This window comes from Athene noctua, chromosome 23 (genome assembly GCF_965140245.1).
Source record: "Athene noctua chromosome 23, bAthNoc1.hap1.1, whole genome shotgun sequence".
Taxonomy (NCBI): domain Eukaryota; kingdom Metazoa; phylum Chordata; class Aves; order Strigiformes; family Strigidae; genus Athene; species Athene noctua.
This window is the reverse complement of record NC_134059.1, coordinates 6,754,011-6,776,542: the sequence shown is the minus strand read 5'-3', so window position 1 is coordinate 6,776,542 and position 22,532 is coordinate 6,754,011. Positions and strand designations below refer to the sequence as shown.

General features: G+C 45.0%; 2 protein-coding genes across 6 annotated transcripts in view; one reads left to right on the top strand and one right to left on the bottom strand.

Annotated features, from left to right (window-relative positions):
* SRGAP2 (SLIT-ROBO Rho GTPase activating protein 2) overlaps positions 1 to 7,920 on the bottom strand; it is a 111,035-nt gene extending 103,115 nt beyond the window's left edge. For all 4 annotated transcript variants that reach the window (XM_074925227.1, XM_074925229.1, XM_074925228.1 and 1 more), the window contains exon 1: positions 7,759 to 7,920. In XM_074925227.1, coding sequence (XP_074781328.1) covers positions 7,759 to 7,825 — 67 coding nt within the window. In that variant the 5' untranslated portion in view covers positions 7,826 to 7,920. The remainder of the gene's footprint in view (positions 1 to 7,758) is intronic.
* Positions 7,921 to 9,956: 2,036 nt separating this feature from the next.
* Positions 9,957 to 13,357, top strand: FAM72A (family with sequence similarity 72 member A). 2 transcript variants are annotated; one of them, XM_074925622.1, is made up of 4 exons: positions 9,957 to 9,988; positions 11,042 to 11,119; positions 12,233 to 12,357; positions 13,263 to 13,357. In XM_074925622.1, exons 1-4 carry the CDS (start codon positions 9,957 to 9,959, stop codon positions 13,355 to 13,357), a joined length of 330 nt encoding a protein of 109 aa, XP_074781723.1. The 2 variants fall into 2 exon arrangements, with proteins under 2 accessions (XP_074781723.1, XP_074781722.1); XM_074925621.1 differs by having other exon boundaries at positions 9,957 to 10,108.
* Positions 13,358 to 22,532: the final 9,175 nt, after the last annotated feature.

Below are 22,532 nucleotides of genomic sequence, written 5' to 3'. Positions count from 1 at the left end.
CGAACAAATGCAGCTTTTCAGCCTTCCCTCGTGCCATGGGCACGCCATGCAGAGGCTAAAAACCAAAGCAAATAGAAAAAACATCTTTCTAAACAATCCCATTTGTAGAACAAGCACTAGTTTGTGCTGCTAATTATCCTCTCCCTTTTCAGGTAGCAAATAAAAGCTACGGCAAGAAACCCACATTCATTAGCCTGTACTGTTTGCCTTACGAAAACCCGCCAATGACACAGGGCTGTTTTGACTGACTGAGGCTCAGGATCTTTGGTTTAGAAAACAATCGATCCACTTATTCAGAGCAAGCAGTTTGGCAATTCTGGCAGCTACAGGTCTGTCGGGAACAAACCCTCCTTCCTCAGGACCATCGGAGTATGCCCCTGCATTGGGACTGGACTGCTGTCCAAAGAGTCAGGGACTAATTCCCAGGCAACAACTGCTGTTATTTTAAGTAGGTTCAATTTGCAAGCCCTCCCCATCTATAAACTGCATAGCTCTATGTCTTACTCTCTGCATGAAAACCATCGTCCAACGACAGTACAAAACCAAATGAAAAACCCTTCTCTACTTAGAAGGAGGGAAGCCAAAAGGCTCTTCCTGGAAAGTCCTACGATAAAAAACACCAACTTCAAAATTAGTAGGACTCACCGAATTACCCCCGCCACAGCACTTCACGACTGTTGATTAAAATCCGCTCTTGGTTTAGAGTTAATCTGTTTATTTGGCTCCTTCTCAAGAGTCCAAAAGCCAGGAGCTGTTTATGTGCCACAGGATAAGGCAGCAACCCCGGCCTAATTCACCCGATTTCACAGACAGAAACGTGAAGCAAAAGTTGTTGCTGCTGAACGCTGAAAACACTTAAAGACCTAAGAATTTTTGCACCACATTTAGCAACACTTTGAGAGAAAATACCGGAGAAAAAGCACTCATTAAAGGAGAGGGGGGAACCCTATGGATGTTCTGAGAATCTGCTGCTTGTGGTTTACGCCACGGCTTCCCCGCGCTGTCCCGCGCAGCATGCTGCGGCGTACAACAGGGCACACACCAGATTAAACCGCCCGGTGGTGCCAGGCACATCAGCTGCGATTTACACCCAGGCACAGCTCACGTTGACATTTATACCTGCTTCCATTTCTGCTGCCTCGCTCGGTTAGAGAACAGCAATCGCTGGGCTGGTTTCCCCCGACGCGCGCGTCCCGTCGGTGACTCTTACCCAGGCTCGCCGCATGCTGCCATCCTGACACCGTGCCACGCTGCTCCAGAGTGCCAGCAGCACTCCCAAATAACTCTACCTCTTGTAAACACATGATCCTTTTACATTCAGAATTGCAGAGGAACTGATCGATTATTTTTTTTTTTAAATTCCCAGCCCCTTACTTTTTTTCCAAGCTACAATTAACTCTTACTGTATCAACACTGAAAAATTACCGGGTCAGAAGCTTTAGAGTTTAACAACAATAAATAGTTACTGTGATGGAAAAAAATTAGTATTTTAAATGGTTCAAATCCATTTGCAGTGTCTACTTAGAAAAAATAGCAGCCGGGCTTCCTTGACACAGTTACTCTATATCCACACATTTTCTGACTTTAAACACTCACCTCAAGAGTTTCACTGACCACTACCTAGAGACTTCACAAAAAGAAGGTCCTGTTTTGTCTTCTGCAATACTTCTGTTTTGAAAGAAAAGGAGAAAGAGCAAGTAGAAATGAAGAATGGTCTCTAAGGATGGAATTACTGTGAAGTCAAGACCCTTTCTCCCGTTTTCTCCCACACATTTTTATCCCTCAGCAAATCAAACCATAACTCTTCATTTGCTTCCATCACCTACAAAACACTGGCAATATTCAGAGAGCAGGACTCCCATGATGTTGTAGAAATTCTCAAAGAGCAAGCATGAAATCTGCAAAAGTCATACAAAATTGAACTAAATAAAGTCATAAGTAATGAATATCAACTGTGCATGGCATAGCAAAAGCTATTCAAAAGAACATGTGTTTAAACATACTTTCCATCTCAACAAAGGTTTAGATTTTTTCACTCTTCATAAAGACAGCTGAAAAAATTGACCAGGCAAATAGGTTCTTCCAAGTAAATTCCCAAAATGGGCAAAAATTAATAAGCATTAAAATCAAACAAAAAAAGAAAAAAAAATCAAGCCTTTTAAGTAACAGAAAAAGGAAAAGATATAACGTATACCCTTACCACCAAAGGAAATCATGTAGAGCTAAGGAAAAATGTCGTGGGGCTCGCTTAGTTGGGAGTTAGGGAAAACTGGCTATTGCTAGCAAACTTTTTATAGAAACTCTACTGGAGTTACACTGGCAATTCCTTCTGCTTTTGGAAGAAAGTGAAACACTTAAGTGGACTGAGTCTTTTGGTCAGGTTTGGTCTCTAGCCTTGCAATACTTGATGAATCTGCAACAGAGGGATTTTGGAGATGCAGAGGAAAGAAGGAAGACTCTGCATTCCTTCACCTCTTCCCGTCCTTGTTAATAATCCATTAGAAGGAATTGCACATAAGACAAAAAGAAGTACAAACTATTGCTGTAACATCAAACCGGTCTCCCAACAGCCCCTTCCCCCTTTCTGGCAGCAGGCTGCTTCATTGGCCCAATCCAGCTCCAAAACTCAAGGGATTAGCACTATCAAGAAGTGCAGAAAAACAGATGATTCTACAGCAATTCCATAGCCAGAGTTTGGAGCGAGTCATTGTTGCAAGCAAATGGAATCACTTACACGCACAATGATTAACTGTAAAAACCCCTTAAAAGGTAGTTTTACATTTTAAATGTAAATGGTAATCCAATACATACAAACTCAAAATCTCAAAATTCAAAACCATTCCACTCAATCACATCAGGGTGTGTGGCTGAAAAGTCTATTTACACGGTGTATGAAATAGGCGTTGCCAAAGAAGTGGCTCAGGCGTAACTCTCGAAAGCACGTACATGGTGCTGGGATCTGCAGAGACCAACTGGGTGACCTGAACACAAAAGAGAAATCATCATACATACATAATGTCAACAGAACTGAAAATGCCCATGTTGCACAGGTTTAGCAACAAATTAGTAATCACAGGTCACGGACGTAAAAATCTAGAGAGTTCTACAAATATCTTCTTTCTAGCCAAGCACTGCCATGCGCAGCGTTAACAAGAAAACTTTCAACGGTTGAAAGAAATGCCAGTTCTGTTTCAAATCACCACCAAGAACATCACACTTCCTTTCTAGCCCCCAGATTACAGCCACTGACCCAGTCACAGCTCCTTTCATAATCTTTCACGCTCCTAAGAGTTTACCAGCATTAAAAGCTGCCAACCATCACTCCAGGTGCTCAGATGATGCCCCACACAAATGAGATCTGTACGCAGCATCTAAGGCATTTTTAAGCAGCATTTAAGGCAAGAGATCCCAATCAGATCAAATACACCAGCAGTTGTTCAACCCAGAGAGGAAAAAGGCACTTCTCTGAAATTATCAACAATTTTGAGGAGATGGAAAAAAATAAAGTTTTAGAGATTATAGCAGCCTGAATCTGATGGCAGCCAGGAGGCTTGCCTTAAGTTCTTATCAGGCATCTTAGTTCAGGACTCACTCAGATAAATAACGACACCACCACCTCAGTGCTGTGCTCCTTCCTGCTATAAATTACCTCATCTATTTTTCATATTCCTAGCACTTTTTGGACTGTGCTGCAAGATCTGCAAGAGATGCATTTTAACCTTTGCTACTCAAGGACAGAAGCAGCTTATGAACCCTGGCTGTGTAAAAAATTTCAGTATTAAATTCCTGTTGCCCGAACCATGAAGCTATTTACTGAAGCTTTATACAAACTAATTGAATATAAGGCTCTCGTGGGACATGAGGAGAAAGAAAAGAAGAATTAAGAGATAAATCACTGGGTTTTCTTTCCTCAGCAAATGTACACTCCGGTTTGATACATTAAACCAAAGAAACAGTCTGACAGTCCTTGGTCAGGCACAGATAGGCAGCATCCAAATCTCACATGGAACACACTGCACAGCATAAATTAATTATCCCTGCTTTACCGCAACTTGCACAAAGGAATTGGGAGAGACAATCCAGACAAGGGGATGAGCTTGAGATATCAAAGGCTCCATATGGAGACCACAGAATCTCACTTTCCAGCTTCACAGAACTCGTAATCTTTGTGAGCACATGGTACAGAAACGTATCAAAGCGGCACTTCCCTCTCCTGCTGACCCCATGTCATCTTGTCAGGAGAACTCCTACCGCATGACACGCAGCCATTTCAGAGTTTCCTCAAAGACAGAAGCACTCTCGACAAGTCTCACAAGACGAGCCCACTAACACTGGCAACCTCTCCTCTCCTCGCCAACAGCGTGCAACCGTCAAGAGCAGCCGAACACAAGGCAGGCTTTGCTCGCGTCATCTGAAGGCAAAAGTCTCAAGGTCAGTGCAGCGGCTGAGGAAAGCCACCCTGTCTGGACACCTCTGCAGGTGACACTGCAGAAGACAGCGAGATTACTAGAGGCCATGGGATCACTGGACAATTCAGGTTGGGAGGGAGCTCAGACCTCAAGGCTGTAGCCAGCCCGGTTCCAGCAGCCTCCGCGGATGGACGCGCTGCACGGCACCTACAGACTGCAAAGCGTGGCCCCAACCACACTGCCCAAGGAACTGGGAAGAAACATCACTCCCTCCACGTCCCCTGGCAATAAGCTTGATGTGTAAATAGCCTTCATCCTCAGAAATTCATTTCATCCTAATGTTGATCACCCCTGCACGCACAAACGACGGGAAGCACCAACTCCAACCCAAAAGAGTCAAAGAACTGGCTCTCGGAAGAAGACAACAAATACCTACAGCTCATGGTAACGGGAGAAGAAAAAGTTACACCCCATCACCCCTACACAGCAAAATTACCAACTCCATTCAGCAACAGAAAATCAAAAATTCTGCGTAACGATGATCTATTAACCAAATTCCTTAAACAGTTTTTCATTAACAACTAAATGCTACTAAATTTTTAAACAAAGCTCATTCTGTTGGTAATAATTTTAAGTGCTTAAGTACGTGTTTGAGGATTAATGGTTTTAAATGAAGCCTCTAAACAGTTTCCAACGCACAGCCAGAGTGGAGCATAAGAAAAAAAAAAAAAAATGCACTAAGTTTCTAAATGCCAGTAAAAAAATACCAGAGTTTTCTCATGTCAGAAACAGATGAAACCTTACAATTTATGGAGCACGCCAACACCTGATTCATCTCACTCCCACAGCAACTGCTTCATGGCATCATTTCACAAGGGAAGAGATAACCCAACAACTCATCATCAGAGTTACCCCCGTATCTACACCGTTCCCACAGTGAATGCCAGAATCTGACCAGGACACCAACAATTTTATCTAAGAACCACGGTATGTTTAAGGATTAGGCAGAACCACACTTTGGGATTTAAGTGTGTCTTTAGTACCACCTCATCCTCCCGCTGTGGTAGAGAGAGCAGCACTTCTCTGGAATTAGAGAGGCAAGAGGTCTCACAGCTCATGGGAGCTTTCCTACGGAGGCAGTCACCAGCTGACTCAGAAGGGGTCTACGAGATGTAAAGCAAGTTTCATCAAATTTTAAGGGGAGCGTGTAACTCTGAAGTCTCCCCCCAAGCGTAATACCTAAAAGCAGGGCGACAATCCCCATCGCCAAAGCAGCTTGTGAAAGGTTGAAGCCAAGGCGAGAAGAGAAGCTCCCCCCTGTAAACCGAAGTAAATGAGGTGATGGGAGAGGGAATTGTGACCATCCTGTCGGGTGTGGTTTTGAGCTGTTTGGCCCACCTACACCTCCCTCTCAAGGGAAGAGCAGAGGATGGACTAACACCTCCCATTAGCCACTTCTGGAGTCCCCAGCACAGGGAAAGCTGAACTGCAGGAGGGATGAATAACCCGAGACAAACCCAGAGCTGCCCTCGCCACTAATTCAGGAAGGAAACCCCCTTCTCCCAGCTCCTCCTGTAAATTACACAGTTCTGCTTAACCTCACATATTTAAGATAGGAACATTTAGTAAGGCAAAAAGCAAAAAAATCAATTCACTTTTGAGACAGCATTTACAGGCTAATTGACAGGTCTCTGCATAAGCACCTTCAGAGATGAACTGAGTTTTGGCAGCAACGGCCTCTGTACACAGGCAAGGCTCATTGCCATTTCACCCATCTCGATGGCCTTTTTTTTTTTTTTTTTTTTTTTCCCAAAAGGAAGGGAAGGATTTCTTTTCCAACTCACGTAAAACCTGAGAAGTGAGAAGATGCGCTTTACCAATTCTAAAGCCTCGTTTCTTATTATTGCATCCAGTTCACAAATACTGTGACTACAAGCTTGTATCTATCACACACAGATGGGGTAAGTAATGAAAGAACATAGAAGCCTCTAATTCTACATTGACTTCAATTCCCATTTCCAAAGACAGCTAGAAAACGGGAATAGAAACTAAACTAGTAAAAAAGAAACACGCTCTTCTCCATTTTTAAGAACCCCAAAATTTAAAAAATAATCAAAATAACCCCTTACCCAGCTTTATATTTGCTCAGGTAAGCATTTGAAACATAAATGTGAAACCCACTTCTAGGTACAGAGTACTAGGGTCAGCATAGGACATGGGTCTTGTAGGACAACATGTTTTGATGATTTGTAACCAGTGAGCAGCCCGCCCAGCGGGAAAAATAGTTAAGTACATAATTACAAAACAATATTTTAATTGTCAGTTTTAATCTAGGTTTCCTACTCCGATTTAAATCACATTTTTTTTTAAATCGCATTGATTTAACTCAATCAACCCTGCCCAAAGGCCATCTTTCCTGCATGCTATGAGCATACCAAGCAAGTTTTAACCGATTAGATAAATCACTAAATCTCATAACTTCCCAACAGCAATATATCAAGCCATACACGAGCCACGATTATTTTTTTTCAATAAAAACTTGGCAAAAATAAGCAGCTAAATAGACATTTCACCATCTTTTTTTTTTTTTTTTTTTTTTTTTTTTTACCTAGGGCACATGATAGCCTGAAACGCAGCCAACTGAATTCTGCAGACTTGCACAATCATTGCAAATATGCTCCTGACTCTTCATCGCCTTCCTTACGATGATGGGAGTAACACTAATGCGGTAGTTTTATTCATTTATATATGCATGCATATATATGTGTGCATACACACACACACTGCAACCTTAAGGTGTTACACTCAAGAGCACAGTAAGGAAAACCGGGCAGTAATATTATGGACACACCAAGAGCAAAATCCTGAATAATGGAACTTTCTAGCACAAACAGCTTTCCAGGGACCCTCGGCACAGTCCCCATTACTACCAGTGGAAATATGCTCTTCTGACACTGCACAGATTTTTTTTAAAGATTCCCATGATAGGAAGGGGATTAAAAAGCAATTAAGTGGGTCTCATATTTCAAATGCAAAGCCATTCTTTCAGAACAGCAGACAGAAAAATATGGATCTCTCAGAACTCAAAGATTTGTTATATTTCGTAAAAAAAAAACCAACCTTATCATGATACCTTAAAACGGCAATGCCATAGTAGAAACCTACCCCACGGGGACGAGAAAAAAAGCATTGCAAACCCGATCCAGCATTGTATTACGAAAAAGCCCTGCAAATTCCAGGCAATCTGCAAATGATTTTCCCCTTCCCCACCCAAACATCTACTGCAAACTCCTACAATCGCAAGTCAGGACTGCAATGGCAAAACAGACGAAAATAAAACCATTCCTACCTTTAACTTGAGTGTCATATTCAGCTATGATCTCCTTATCCTTTTTGAATTTTGCTGGCGACGTCATGTTTTCTTTTCCAAAAAGATTAACAGATCCACCAGAACACAAGATAGAAATGCAATTTCGCTCCTCTCAAATGCGACGCCTTGATTTTCCGTTTGTCTTCCCACCCCCCCCCAAAAAAAAAAAAAAAAAAAAAAAGAGAAGGAAAAAAAAATAATAAATCAGTCCATGGAGAGAGGGTGTGAGACGGAGCACAGCAGCAGCAAAATGCAGATGTTAAGAGATCAGTGGATGGAAGAGGCAGCAGTTTTGTCTCCCTGCACCAAAACCTTTAGCAGCAGCATCAGACTAGCGAGATCCTGCAGCCCCCAAAGGCTCTTCCTGATTGCTAACGTTAATAGCACAGCCAGGGAGTGGAAGTCCTTCCGCACAACATGTTTTGTGTGGGTTTGGTTTGCCTTTTTTTTTTTTTTTTTTTTTCCCTTCTCTCTTAAATGGGCTCAGAGATGATGCAGATCAAATCCCAAACGAGAGCAGAAACGGAGGACAAGAGGCCGTTTTCTTTGGTTTGCTTGCCTGCAAATGCACCAAAAATAAATAAATAAATAAAATAAATATGTATTTTTAGAAAATTACAGCTTGCAGCCAACAGTCCACAAGATGCGCAGCCAAAATTTGTGATTGAAAGAAGAGCTGCCCTGACGTTGCAAATTGTCCTTTGAGCCGCAGGATGAGGTTAGGAAGGCAGACCCGGCCAGGTAACCGAGGGAAAACGCCTACACGGCAGCCAGCCCCAAGGGGGGAGAGGGGGCTTATTTGGAAAGCGGGGTCCCCGGGGGACCGAGGGGAGGGAGGGGAACCAGCCTGCGCAGAGAAAAAGCGCTTCTCCACGCGAGCAGCACTGCGGGGGGACGAGCGGGCAGAGCCCGGCCAAGCTGCAGCATCTTCCGTGGAAAAACTGCACCCAGCCCGCCACCGCACCCGCGGAGGAGCCCCGGCGCTCCCCGCCACACCAGACCCGTCCCCGCCGGAGCGGCTCCAGCCGCAGCTTTTCCTTCGGCAGCTCCGGGTCTGGGGTGGGTTGGTTGCTTGCTTTTTTTTTTTTTTTTTCTGGTTATTTTGGTTTTTTTTAATTTTTCCGGCGGCCCCTCGCCCGGTGCATGGGTCGGGGCCGGCCCGCAGCCCGGCATGTGCGAGGCAGAACCTGCCCGCAGGGGGACGGCGGGACACAACTTTTCTCCCGTCTTTTTATTTTATTTTATTTTTTTAATTTTTCCCCACCGTTTCTCGGGGGAGGGAGGGGGCGAGGCTGCAGCCCCCGCGGAAGATACGCGTATGGGAGGAAGAAATAAATAAACACGGCACCCGCCGGATCCGCATCCCGCCCGGGAAGAACAATGAGGGCGGCGGGGAGAGGAAGCGTGGGGGGGTCCCGGGGGGGGCCGGGGCTGAGGGACGCGGCCCCGCGCCCCGCCTCAGGGCCGCGCTGAGGGGAGGCGGCGGGGCCGGCCGGCGGGGGCAGCCCGCGGCCCCCCGGCGGGCTGGCAGGGGAGGGGAGGGGGCCCGGCGGCCGGGCGGGGCGATTACCTGGGCGCTGCGGAGCCGCCTCCCCGCCTCCCGCAGCCGGGCGTCCTCCGGCCGCTGGCGCCCGCCACCCGGTCCCCCTCACCGGCCCGCCGCCGCCCCGCCCCGCCGCGCCGTCCGCCCAATCGGCGGAGAGCGCTGGTCAGGAGCGACGGACGGCCCGACCAACCAAACGGCTCTATCTCGCAGCTGGGCCCACCCCCCTCTTCCCGCCGCCTGGCCCCCGTAGCACCGCCCCGCCAGGGTGGGGTGGGCGGGGCCTGGCGGAACGCTATAGCCTCCGCCCCAAGGACAGCGCAGGGGCGGGGCGAGTCATGCAAAAAGACTGTCGGCTGGACCAATGGGAGCACGGGAGGGCGTGCCCCTCCGCCAATATCCAGGCGGTAGGGGTGGTGCCACCCGCCTCCTCCAACGGCCTGCAAGGAGGGGGCGGGCCCCGCGGCGGATCTCCACTAATCAGACCTGGAGGGTGGGGCCTCCCGCGCCCAATGGGAGACTGAGGCCGGGAATTCAAACTGACAGGTGAGAGCGTGGTGGTTGGCGGCGGCGGCGGGGCCCGGCTCGGTGCGGCCCGGCCCGGCTCGGTGCGGCCCGGCGGTGGCCGCCCGCCATGTCGGGCAGCAGCTGCACCTTCGAGGACCGGTGCGTGGCCGTGCTGTGCTGCCGCTTCTGCCGGCAGGTGCTGAGCTCGCGGGGGATGAAGGCCGTGCTGCTGGCGGACACCGACACCGACCTCTACTCCACCGACATCCCGCCCTCGGGGTAAGCGCCGCGCCTCGGGGAGGAGGAGGAGGAGCGGGCGGCGGGGCCCTACAGGCCCGTCAGCCTTGGGGCTGCGGCCTCCCCCGCACGGATCCGCCAGGCGGGGCTGACAAGGCCGCACCGGCCCCCCGGGGATCGCTCGGGACCCCGCTGTCACCGGGAAAGCGGCCCCCCAGCAACACCCTTCCTCCGTTTCCAGTTCCACCTGGTTCTCCTTCAGCCCCGGGGAGGCCACGGCGGGACGGTGAGAGCAAGGCTGGCCCTTGTCGAGCAAATCAAAAGCCTGATTTAATCTATTCGTGGGGAAGACGTAGGCTCAGGAAGCCATGGGGAATTCCTCCAGCTCCTTCCTCGAGCAAAGATTAGAATTTGAAATAAATACCCGTAAACAGAACAAACCTGATCTTGCGCCGGTTTCAGAACTGACTCTCCTCCGAGTCTGTTGCCTTTTGCTTTCCCACAAGAATATTTAAATACTAAAGAAATCAGATTGCAAAATAACATGGTAATAAGAAAGTATGGGTTAAAAAGGAGATAAGGAATCAAAGGTTTGGTTTTAAATGTCCTAGCCTTTAAGCTATTGTTCTGTAGTCTCAGCTGAGATTTGCCAGGAACTAGGGCAACGTCTCTAATCAGATTTCTGACTGATAGTGCCACGAAGCCAGCAGCAAGCGTTAGGAAGTGCTACCAGAAGCAGCCGCTTTCTGATCTAATTTGAGAGGACTCGCGATGCATTCGTGTAACAGCACACGGGGCTCTCTTGGTTTCCATATGAGTATGGCTGGTAGCCGATAGGAAAACGGATTTGTGTGGTCTTGAGAAGCTTTAAAACAACCACACAGCGCTGCAATGGTAACAACGCTTTGTTTGAACTTCAGATCAAAACATTACAGCCACGTTAAACTTCTGTGTCTTTACTTTCTTTCCGTCTAGTACTGTTGATTTCATCGGAAGCTGCTATTTTACTGAAATCTGCAAATGCAAACTGAAGAACATCGCATGTTTGAAGTGGTAAGAACGCCATTCTATGACACTAACACCTCAGGCACGCCACGATACCGTTTAACCTTCTCGCTGTAGCCTGCTGCAGTGCAAGAGTTAAGGGATGAATGAACAGATTGCACACTCTGTTTCAGATTTAATGCTGCTTGATAGAAACTCAGCCCACTACTTCTGGGCATGGCTGCCAGTCTATTTCTGTGCAAGTCCCAAGTGAAAATGTGACAACCTTGTCAGTAGTCTGAGTATATGGGAAAGCTTGCATGCCACCTGCCTGATTAAATGTCTGTTTCTACACTGAGATAATTGTGTGAATAAGGCTGCAGTAAGAAGTAGTTACTCATATTCTAATTAATAGAACATCCTCTTGGCAGATCTAGTTGTTGCTAGCAGATGGAACACGCTGTCACTAAAGTTCTTGGAGTTCTGTTATCCTCTTTATTAATTCCTGATATTTAAGAGTGAAAACAACAAGTCTCAAATAGCTCACAGTTATTTAAGACGATCCTTTCGGCTCCATAATCAAGACTTTTACCTTGTTCAGACTTAAGTGGTGGGGGGTTGTGATAGGAGCACAGTATTTTGGTTTTTAGACAGAAGTGGAGAAACAGAAATATCTCATCAGAGCGCATGACTGAGAAAGTAGTAAAATTGTTGTTCTAGGTTTTAACCTAGGAGAGTAGATAAGGCTTCAATATTCTCAGTCTTGTTACTCCTACTGCTGACACTCTCCCACGCACGGTGCTTCTGTGCAGATGAATTTTATGTGCGTGATGAACTTCTACATTGATTCCAATAGAATCACTGGCCTTCCAAAAATAAATAAATAAATGAATACACCACCATTTGTTGGTATGTAAACTAATCTGGATTACACAATTTAGGTTACTAAATGGTTCTCTATGCCAAAGATCTAAAACTTAGATATTCTGTAACTCCTGACAGATGTTTGCCAAATATTTAAGATGCTTGTTTAACTATGTTCCCTTAACTTTATCAAAATAGGAGCATTATTAATAGTCTGGTACCGTGGCTATTTTAACATCAGTTCAAACTGGAAAAGCCGACGACATCTATCTTTCCATCAGGCATTTGCAGTGCTCATTATGTCACTTGTCTTTCTAGTGGTAACATTGTCGGTTATCATGTGATTTCTCCCTGCAAACCTTGCCTGCTGTCCTGTAATAACGGCCACTTCTGGATGTTTCATAGCCAAGCAGTCTTTGGCATCAACAGACTAGACCCTTCTGGTAAGGAACACATGTTTCCTTCTCTTCCTTAAAATCTTGAATTCTAAGTCCTCCTTCTAATGAGGCATCTCAGTATAGTTAAAGCATATGGAGGGAGTGTGGCATATGGAAGCATAAGGCGAGCGTTTCTGTACTGCTAATCTAGCAAACTACTTTGGGGGAGGTAGTTGTAGCTACTTTGTAAATTAAAATTTTTAAGTGGGAATTTATCTTCATTAGAAAACTTAACCTACCCCTTTTGTGGATAGAAGTCAGGATTTTCTGAAGCAATATTAGAACTAAACACAGCCACCAGCTGCTATTTATAGTGGTATGTATAGCTTTACAGTGCTATTAGGCAGCTGTCCAATGGACACTCTTTTTGGGTGGGTCATGTTGTCACTCTGACCCCATATAACTGAGTCCTCATTAGCTCAAGCTGAAGTTGCAGCTCATGTTAGCTGGTTTCTTTAGCTAGGTGTTGTTTGGATGCCAAGTGTCTGGCAGAATTTGCCTTCAGTCCTCAGGAATGCGCAGCGTTCTGACAAATCATTTCCCCTTGCAGATGGGAGTTACTTACAGGTGACACTGAAAGGTTTGGACAGTGTTCTAGATCACTGCATTTAAAAATCAATCAGCCATGAGGAGATTACCAATAGCTACATGAATTAGCTGTATAAATATAGCTGTGGGTAGGGACTTATTCTTTGAACTACGCTGTAAAAACTACACTTACAAGATCACTTTGGAAGAAAAATAGGAGATAGCCTAGATATATTTATCATGAATGTGACTTGCCAGGTTTTGCAATGATGTTATTTTCTCTGAAAACAGACAGTTGTGCAACTTAAAAATAAGGCCCCGATCCAAAAATACTTTTTTTTTTTTTTTTCTTCTCCTTTGTTTTCTTACCTCCTTCCCACCAGGTGTGAATGTATTGCTCTGGGGCAACTTGCCAGATTTGGAGGAAAGCACAGATGAAGATACATCCTGCATCTCTGAGGAGGAGTATATCAGATAAATGTTATCTACAATATACCACAGTATCTTCCATAGATGGGTTGCATTGCTGTTTGGTTTGGATTTTTTTTTTTCTGTTTATTTATCCTGCTGGCCCATCAGAGCTTAAACAATACAGGAAGCCAAGAAATGTGGAAAACAATCCTGAAAAAGGAAGGTATCATCTTCCTCTTTCACTGTAGCCCTCCTTAGACTCTTGAACCTGCCTAGTGTGTATCTTCTGACTAGACACCCCTTGGTTAGATCTGGAAATGGAGATGGAAGGTGCATTTACTGAGGTCTAGGTCTGCTTTGGTTCTTAAAGTCCCAACAGTTGATAATCCTTCTTAACTGTATTTTTTTTCTTCTTTCCTAAAACAGTATTCACAGAGCAAAGCCTTTCAGTTACTGTTAAGTACAGCTTAAAAATCTTAAGAAATCGTCGGCCTGGCTAACAAAGTTCTGAACTTTAGCTTTTGTAGTCACATGGACCATTGCCCAGAGCTTCTATTTTGAGTATAGAGTTGCTGAATAAGTGCCTTAAAGTATTGGAGCTTTGGCTCTATGATCTCGCTCTGCTTTTAGCAGCTTGTTCTCTGGGCATCTGAGGCATGTGAGGATGCTCCTGAATGTGGACTGGGGAGCTGTCTCACAGAGCCTGCCCATCTTCATCTTGCAGTGCTTTTAGGATCATGTTTCTGTGCGGATCAAGTTCGTGTCTTTCCTCTGATAAAACCTAAATGCAGTTACTCAATGTCCCATAGAACTTCAAGACGACGCTGGAGTTTTTCTTAAGGTCAGCAATAAAATCCATCCAGTTTGATGTGTTATTTTTTTTTTCCCTTTGTAGGATAGGGATCCTTCCAAAACAGAACTCAGTCATCCGATTGGGTCTTTTTAGAGAAAGAAAAGAGATCTGGTTAAATATTTAGTGTTCATGTTTAACCTTACATCCTGAAGCATACAGACAATCTGGTTCCTGTGAGAAGTAATGGATTCAAAGCTCATTATCTGAGTCATTACAGCCATAGTATTTAACTTATGAACTAAATACTGTCGCCTTCAGCTAGTCACCTGAAGGATCACCTTTAGAAAATTCAAGGTACGATCATATAAGAGAACAGAGGACATCTTAAAATTTGGATCGATGCTGAATAAATCATTCTATAGCCTCCTGTGATACTGGAAGAGGTGCAATGAAGGCAGATCTGAATTGTCTTAGTATTTTTACGGCATGTTATATATTTCTTCATTAATGGTACTACCTCTTCTGCATTGTTTAAATGTATATTGGTATATATATGTATGTGTGTCTTTGTTTTGACTTTCTGTGCCATGTCTGCTCATTAAATAAAAGTTTTGGACTACATCGTCTTACGAGCTGTAATAAATATGGATGTGTAATTATATCAGATAATCAAAACAATGAAATAGCATCTTCTGCTTGTATTAAACTAGTTGAATAATTAGGTTCTTACTACTATGGTTCTGTTTTAGAGACCCCCACCACCAAAAAAATCACTTCCTTTTTAGGTTGACAAACCTGACAGTTTCTCAGTCTTGGAGGTGTTCAGTCAGTTAACTCTTCTATAACACAACATCCCATTTTTTGCCAGTTTTCTATGCTGCATGAATTTGATCATGCTGTGACTACAGTATTAAGCTGGCAAGGTGACATCTCAGACAGTTTTTCCAACAGAATTCATGAGCTAAAAATACATCTGATTGTTGGGGGATTTTTTTATAAGTAGCACAAAAAGTTCAAATAAAACTCCCATAATATAGTTCTGCTTTGTAGCAAGTTCAATATTTGCCATTTATAACCTTCACAATTCTGAGTCAACTCTGTGTCAGCAGAGCTGGCCATAGAGCTATTCTCCCACAGAGAAAACTATAATTTCTTCACACCAAGTCAATCATTCTGTTTTTGCTCCCTGTCTGTTTGTACACATAGAACTGGAAGTTCTACTATGAACTACTTTAATTACACAGGCCTGTTTGAGCTAGTCCATCTCAACCAGGCATCAGCTTGAAATAAAAAATGAGCCAACTTTTAAGTAAGTTCAGACCTTTTTTTCGACAATAAAGAAGTTGTAGGTATTGTATACGAAGTAAACAAACATCATCTATTACCCCAGCTCTCATGAATGTTATCAAACAAACTAATCGTGTCTAGGGCTACTTTTATCTGAAATTAAAAAGAGAACTAAGCCGTGTGCAGTAAAGCCATGTGCCTTATTCACAGGGCCCTAATGTTTTGGGTTAAGTTTCCAAGGATCATCCTGTGTAGGGAAATACTTTCCCAGTTGATAGATACATCTAACACGAAACAGCTGGCACAAAACCAGATCAATATTTCTAGAAACACTCTTAAAAGTACTTCACCCCACCCAAAGCTTCGTTTGAAATAAAACAACTCAGGTCTCTACTTCATGGGGTTTTTTGTTTTCTCTGTACTCTTTGACATACAAGATTCATGTGTTGTAGCACAACCCTGGAATCTGTTGTGAATCATTTGGAAGGTGATGGTTGCAAGGCATTCGGTATAATAATGTGGAACATCAAGACAGATAACTTCCAGAATGAATCTATCAGCAGGATTCCACTGCCCGATAGATCTATGATCTGTCTGATACAGAAAAAGCCAGGCAGCTGTTGTCATCTTTGGTAGGATTTTACAGTGAAATTTTACATCATCTTTGCTGTGCAGCAAATGAAGTCAAAGGCAGAGCACAAAGCTGACAAACAAGAACAGAGTCCTAAGGCCTTTCTCTTCTGCTCATTAAGGTACACAAGGCAAGTAATTAAAGCACGTTAGTGTCTCTAATCAGAGCTGGGATTATTCAGAAGGCACTAGGCAACACCAGGCAAAGGGTCTTGGGTTTTAGACTCAAAGTCAGTTCTTCCACGAGACTTCCAAGGTCTCCTGGCACTCACCGCAGAGCCAAAAGGGCTGCAGCCAGCCCCACCACCCTCCTTGGCATCGTGTCTGCCCCGCGGCGCTGGTCAGTGGGTCACAGAATCATTCAGGTTGGAAAAAGACCCTCGGGATCATCAAGTGCAACCATCATCCCGACTCTACAAAGTTCTCCCCTACGCGCACACGGCCACACCGCGGAGCCGGCCTGCTCCCAGCCGCTCTAACGTTGTGTAACACAGGCAAGGAGGTTCAGGGTCGCAGACTTGTTTGGATGAAGACATTTGAAAGCAGAATTCCAAAAAGCCACTGAGGATAAATAACTTTGATCTGATTTTTAAATCACTGGGAGCTGTGTAATAACGTTGCTGTCTATGGTTGACCATTTTCTTCCCTGCAATACATAATCTGTGATGCACAATTCTAGCTGGAGGGGTAGGAGAAAGTCATGGCAAACCAGTGATAAATTGATTCCCCTTCACATTCAGCAAGACTTACTAGAAAAAGCACATTTAAATATTCTTCGTTATTCCAGTACAGATTAATGCCTAATCATAATCTTACATTTATGTAACACCATTCACCCCAAAGTGCTTTACAATGACAAACAGTTGAGAATTCTTTTACCGTTGAACTGCAGCCAACTCCAGGATGCAAAGCAGCTGCCAAGTAGACAGCATGCTGCAAGGACCACGGTAAGCATCATTCCGTAATGAAATTCAGTATGTGATCTCTATCAGTCCAAACCAATACGTTGATTATCGAGGGAGGTTCAACTGGAAAGACACTCTCTCCTCACACAGCCTGGAATGCAGTTCATCCACTTCGAGCCAGATGGGAGATGGGTCACCTCTCCTAGGACAGAACCTCGAGTCCCAGGCTTTGAATCTGAGAGAGTCCTATGGTAAGAGACAGAAATTACTAAGCTATCTTTTTCTTTTCTGCTCTTTGCTCTGGCATGTGAGAGCTGGCACACGTTTTAAAGTCATGTAAAACGGTCATTTATTATAAATCACCCAATTACTTCATCGTGCGAGGTCATTGTTACATATTTTATTACGTTTGCAGTCTGTGTGGGTTTTGAAAGCATACCCCACGGAACGGTGCATATCCTGAGTAAACAGCCTTTGTGTGCTATTATTTGGATTAAGGGAGTGTCTACAGGCTAGTATAGTAAACCAACCACGGGTGCCTGTTGTGCAAGAAACTGTCCGAGCACTGCGACTTGGAGACTCCGAGAACTTGCACGGTAAACAAAGCAGCCGAGGGATGGAAAGGGAACGGCACCAGTGGCTCGATCAGAGGTTGAAGCCCAAACTGTGTCAGCCTCAAGAGGAGGCTCCTTAATTCCAAGACACCAGGGAAGCGAGCCGTGCCTGTTCCTGCAGCTATGGAGCGCTTCGTCCCCTTCCATCAGGCATTTGCAAGTCTATGAATAGATTCAGCATTTCCAGCACCCAACACACATACTCCATCGTCTCATACTTACAGCAAAGATCCTTCCCTGCCAGTGTTTCTGGATTCCTACTGCACTATCGGGTTTTTCTCTTGCACTAGCACACAAAGTGGATACAGCCTCTAGCCAAATACCTATAAAAAGCCTACAAAGCAAACAGGTTATTCCAAACCTGTATAGCTCCAGCATTCGTGGAACTGAGATGTGCTTTTCAATTTCTGTCGTATACCAGAATGACAAGAGAGAAAAGCAGGATGCCTGCCTTGAGCATCTCCTGTGAAATTAACTCCCAAGTTGCTGATGCACCACCTAAAATTCCCTCTTCTCATCAGGAAACAAACAAACAAAAAAAATCAACGACACTAAAAGCATCAGCATTTCCAAGCAGCTATTAGCCAGGGGGACATTTTAGCTGCTCTGCAGAGTCTCTTGTCATCTTGCATGCGTGACACAAGCTTAACAAAGTGAGTCTGCACTCTATTGATTTCTCATTAGAAAGCATGCCTCGCATTTTGGACAGCAATCAGGGGGAAAAAAAAACAAAACAAAACAAAAAAACAGGGCTCAAAGCTGGTCAAACAGAAGCCAAACAAAATCTCTGGTGCTTCACTTCCTATGTCATCTGAATGCTGACAGCTTGATGTCTCTGGGTAATGCCACACAAGGGAAATTAGCACCATAGCACTCTTCGGCACTGCCATCTGCATGTCAGCGTATGTAGAAATTTGTGCAGGCAGATATAAAGCAAGACTGATAAAAAAGACTTGATCTTTTGCATTTCTCTGACTACGCTTATTTCCTAGAGGAAAGTGCTAATTAAAAATAACCCAGTATCGCTCCGACGTAACTGCAGCCACACAAGGCTTCTTCCCTGCTGTGCTACGGCAGAAGCTTATTAGTTCATCCCACTCCAGCATATGGCCTGTTCTGGAATAGGAAATTTCCACTAACAGAGGAGACAATGCTAGAAATACAGGTGTTTGGGGACTCTCATCCTAGTTTATACGGGAACATAAAACCAAGGAGAAACTGGTCCTGTGTCTACTAAGCACATCTGACGGTTCCATACACAAAAGCAAGCTAATGAGAATTTAATTTTTTTTAAATTCTTCTGATTTTGCCTCTTCCTATCGTCTGCCTGCCTCTCAGAGCCAACACCACGCTCCAGCAACAGGCTGCCCAGATAAGCAAAGGCGTTTCGGGACCAAAGGACGCTGAGAAAACTGAGAATACGAAGCTCACACGCCCTTTGTCTACACCTTCTGGAGGTTTTGCCAGTAGTTGTTCTATTACAAATGTATTTGTCTTCATTTTAATAAGTATATATTAGTTCTGAGACTAGCAAATCTCCAACAAGAATGAATCTGGCCTATTATTTCTGCTATGCTCACAGAACATACCCAGAAAGCTTTTTCAGAAGATGTTGGCAATGGAAGAGCTACAAGATAGCGTGCAGCATGCAGCAAGCTGCTTTGGATGTGAAGAGTGCCAGTCTTCACTGTGAGTCTTGCAAGCAGACTTTGGCCTAAATTAAAAACAGTGTGTGAAGCTAGAGACCCAAACACATTTAAAGACAGCATAGATAGGATCTCTGTCCAAAACAGGACTAAGAATGCACCTTCAAGCCCCTTATATTCAAGCAAACCTATGCATTAGGCTACTATGCTAGACGCAAAATCTAGGCTCTTTTCAATCACAGAATTTTTAAACTGCTTTAGAGCCACTTACTTTGACATTCTTTTTTTTTTTTTCTTGATTCATCACTGTATAAGTAGAGATAGCAAGAGAAGTAGATGGTTTTAAACCACCAGAGTGCCAAAGCTACAATAATTCCCTCACAGGGTGGTCAGTGAAGGCAACACAATCAGAGAATTATTTGGTTAAAAATGCAGATGGAATAACACAGGGTCACATTTGAGGGAAGATTGTGAAAGCTACTGCAGATTCACCCCAGCACTCAGATGTTAATGAGCGCCTAAAACGTTTGGAAAAAATTAAGCAATCTGTTCTTGTACAAAGGCCCATCACAAGACTTTCCACAACGTTGCTCTGCTTTTTATTGGACCCCAAGTTGGAAGCAAATTCTACTCCTCTTCAGAGTTTACCTGAAGTCCAAATTACTTTCTTTGTAGTTTAGAATTTAAAATTCAGATTAATATATTTTTTCATCTGACCTGCTACCTGCAGGCTGCATGCATAAGGGCCAGGAAGTATATATTCAGCAGAATATGCCCATGTTTTTAATTCTAGCCCTTATGAGAAATACAAATTTTAAAACTGCTTAAAAGCACCTGGCACTGGCCACTATGAGAAACCTTTTACCTTATTAACTGGATCCCCACTCTGATGCGATACAAACACGCCAGTGATGCATGAACTTGAATTGCTCCTTACGTTTGTGCCGCTCTGACGGCAGAAAGCAATTCTCAGCAAATTGAGCAGCACTTGCTGTAAGTCAACCCCAAAAGTCACAGGACTTCATAACAAGCAGCTTTTGGAGAGCGGCAGGCACTTTGATAACAACCTGCCACTCTCCTTGCGTCACTTGAGCCTCTTCGTCCTCCTGCCAGGGGGTTCAAATCGTGGGCACTGATGGCTTTGGCATTAATTGTAGTGTGTGTTGCCAGACCTGACAACAACGCAGCGTTACTTTCCCCCCCAGTGCCTTGCTAGTGTATTTAAAGCAGGCACAGCTCCTTGTGTCCTAGATTAGCTACCAAGAGATGCCAGGTGGCTCCAAGCCTGCCGTTTTCCCAAGCCCAAGGGAGAGCAGTGCAGTTATCCCTGCGCTCTGTCCCTCATAAGAAGTGGGATTCTATAGTCTCTGTATTCTCCTGAGCCTCCCAGCAGAGATCAAAGACAGCTATGTTTGGGTGTGTGCATGCACATACATGCATGGAGAAGACACATTAATTATGGTCTGAAAATTTCTCTTCTAGAAAAAAAAAAAAAAAAAACAAAAAACAAACTGGTTCCCTCTTTGTCACTTAACCTCTCCCCCGCGAAAATTCAGCCTGGCCCAATTTGCTCCTTGGAAACAAGCAAATGACCTAGGGAGAAGAGGCATCAACCAAATGTATCTTGGCTAAAAAAACACGTGCTTTGAAGAGCAGAAACTCAACACCAACGCAGGCTTTGATGCCATAGCACAAACCCAGTGACTTGTTTCTTACGCTTTCCCTTCCCTGTTGAGCAAGCGGTCAGAGCAGTCGCTGCAGGGGAGTTTCTCTGCCTCGTGGAAGGGGAGATGTTTATGGCCAAACGGCCGCTTCATTGGGCTGCTCATTTCACAGACACCGCTGACGCCGTGACTGGAGAAATATCAGGAAAGTGTGATCTTTCTTGTGCTGAACTGATTACAAAATAGGAATAGCTCTGGGAACCCCGGGTGCCACAGGACTTTCAGCTTGGATTGTAAATCAGAACTCTACCTAAGAATAATGAGGGAGAAGCATCCCTTCAGCCAAAACCTGTGGAGTTTTGACATCATTTTCTGGCCATTGCTAGAAGGAGAACGGGGAACACCCTCCTGGAGGGATCACAGCCTGACCCAATGCCTTATGTCTATTAGGAGCGTTGATGGGACCATGGTGGCCACCAAGGGACAGAGCCAAGCCAGGATATTCCCCGTGCTGCCGAATTTCACAGCACAGACACCAGCATGGCATCTCCTTCGCGGGCTGCCGCACCACGCGCTTGGGCTCTTGGTCAGGACACAGAACAACACCAAAACCAATCTTGTTTCTTTTTCTCCTGTGAGAGAGGCTGCTGTTTGCAAGACGTGACCTCCGAGGGGGTGTAACAAAGCAGAGGGAGGGAAAGTATAAAGTACAGGTTTAGTTGGGTGAATCCGTCAAGCCTGCGAGGTCTGTGCACACCTTCGCAAATTGACCCCGGGGGCTGAACCAGGTGGAACGTGCTCAGGGGAAAAAGGGGTATAAAAAGTTGACAAGACTCACCCTCTCTCTTGCTGGAGAGGTGGGGAGGCTGGCTGTGGGAGCAAGGGCTGTCTGGGCACGAGAACACGTTTGTGCCACTCAGAAGGTCTATTGCTGCGCTCAAGCAGACTGCTGGTCCCGCCGACTCACGCACATCCCTTCGCCTTGGCTAATGCTTCACAAGACAAGTGGCTTTATTCCTACAGTGCCTGAATACCGCAGTATCTTGCCAGACAGCTATCCTGTGCTTCCAGAGCTCTGCTAACAGGTTTTGAATATTTTCTAAGCCAAGCAGGAGCACCTCTGCCTCTCCCACCACCTTCCAAATTTCTTTGTAAAACAGACAATCCAATTCCTTCCTCTTCCCACTTTTAAACACAAACAGTAATTTTTCATGCTAAATAATGAGTCTTTCACACTTGACAAACTGGCTTGGGTTTGTTTCTTTTTTCTGGTGTAAGTTGCTGATAGTCTGTTGCCCCCAAATGACCCCTTTGTCAGCCCCCAGGTACCCAACTGTACCCTCAGCTCCCCCTTTATTATTCTCCCAGTGTTAATGTACACCCCCTGTCGCTGAGGTCACAGAGCTTGACACCCTGCTGGAGTTAAGCTTTTTCCTACTGCAAAAGCATCACCATAAGATCACCACCGTCACAAATTGTGCCCCTCACATCAGATGCCTTCTCCAGCTGGAGGAGTCCAGAGCCGGAGCAGCACAATGCCTCTTCCTTCTAACCAAGGCAGGAGGAGGTTGAAGCACACAAATAAGCAGGGCTGGGGGTGGGGGTAGTACAGCAAATGCATGCGTGTGCACGATCCATGGTGATCTGGGGGTCTTCCAGCTCTGGGTCTCAGCATGATGAGCTGTCATCAGGCCACGGAATAA

Coding starts and splice junctions, on each gene's coding strand:
- FAM72A (XM_074925621.1), top strand. CDS start 9,957: ATGTCGGGCAGCAGCTGCACCTTCGAGGACCGGTGCGTGGCCGTGCTG. Junction 10,109..11,041: donor ACCGACATCCCGCCCTCGGG/GTAAGCGCCGCG, acceptor CTTTCCGTCTAG/TACTGTTGATTTCATCGGAA. Junction 11,120..12,232: donor AACATCGCATGTTTGAAGTG/GTAAGAACGCCA, acceptor TTGTCTTTCTAG/TGGTAACATTGTCGGTTATC.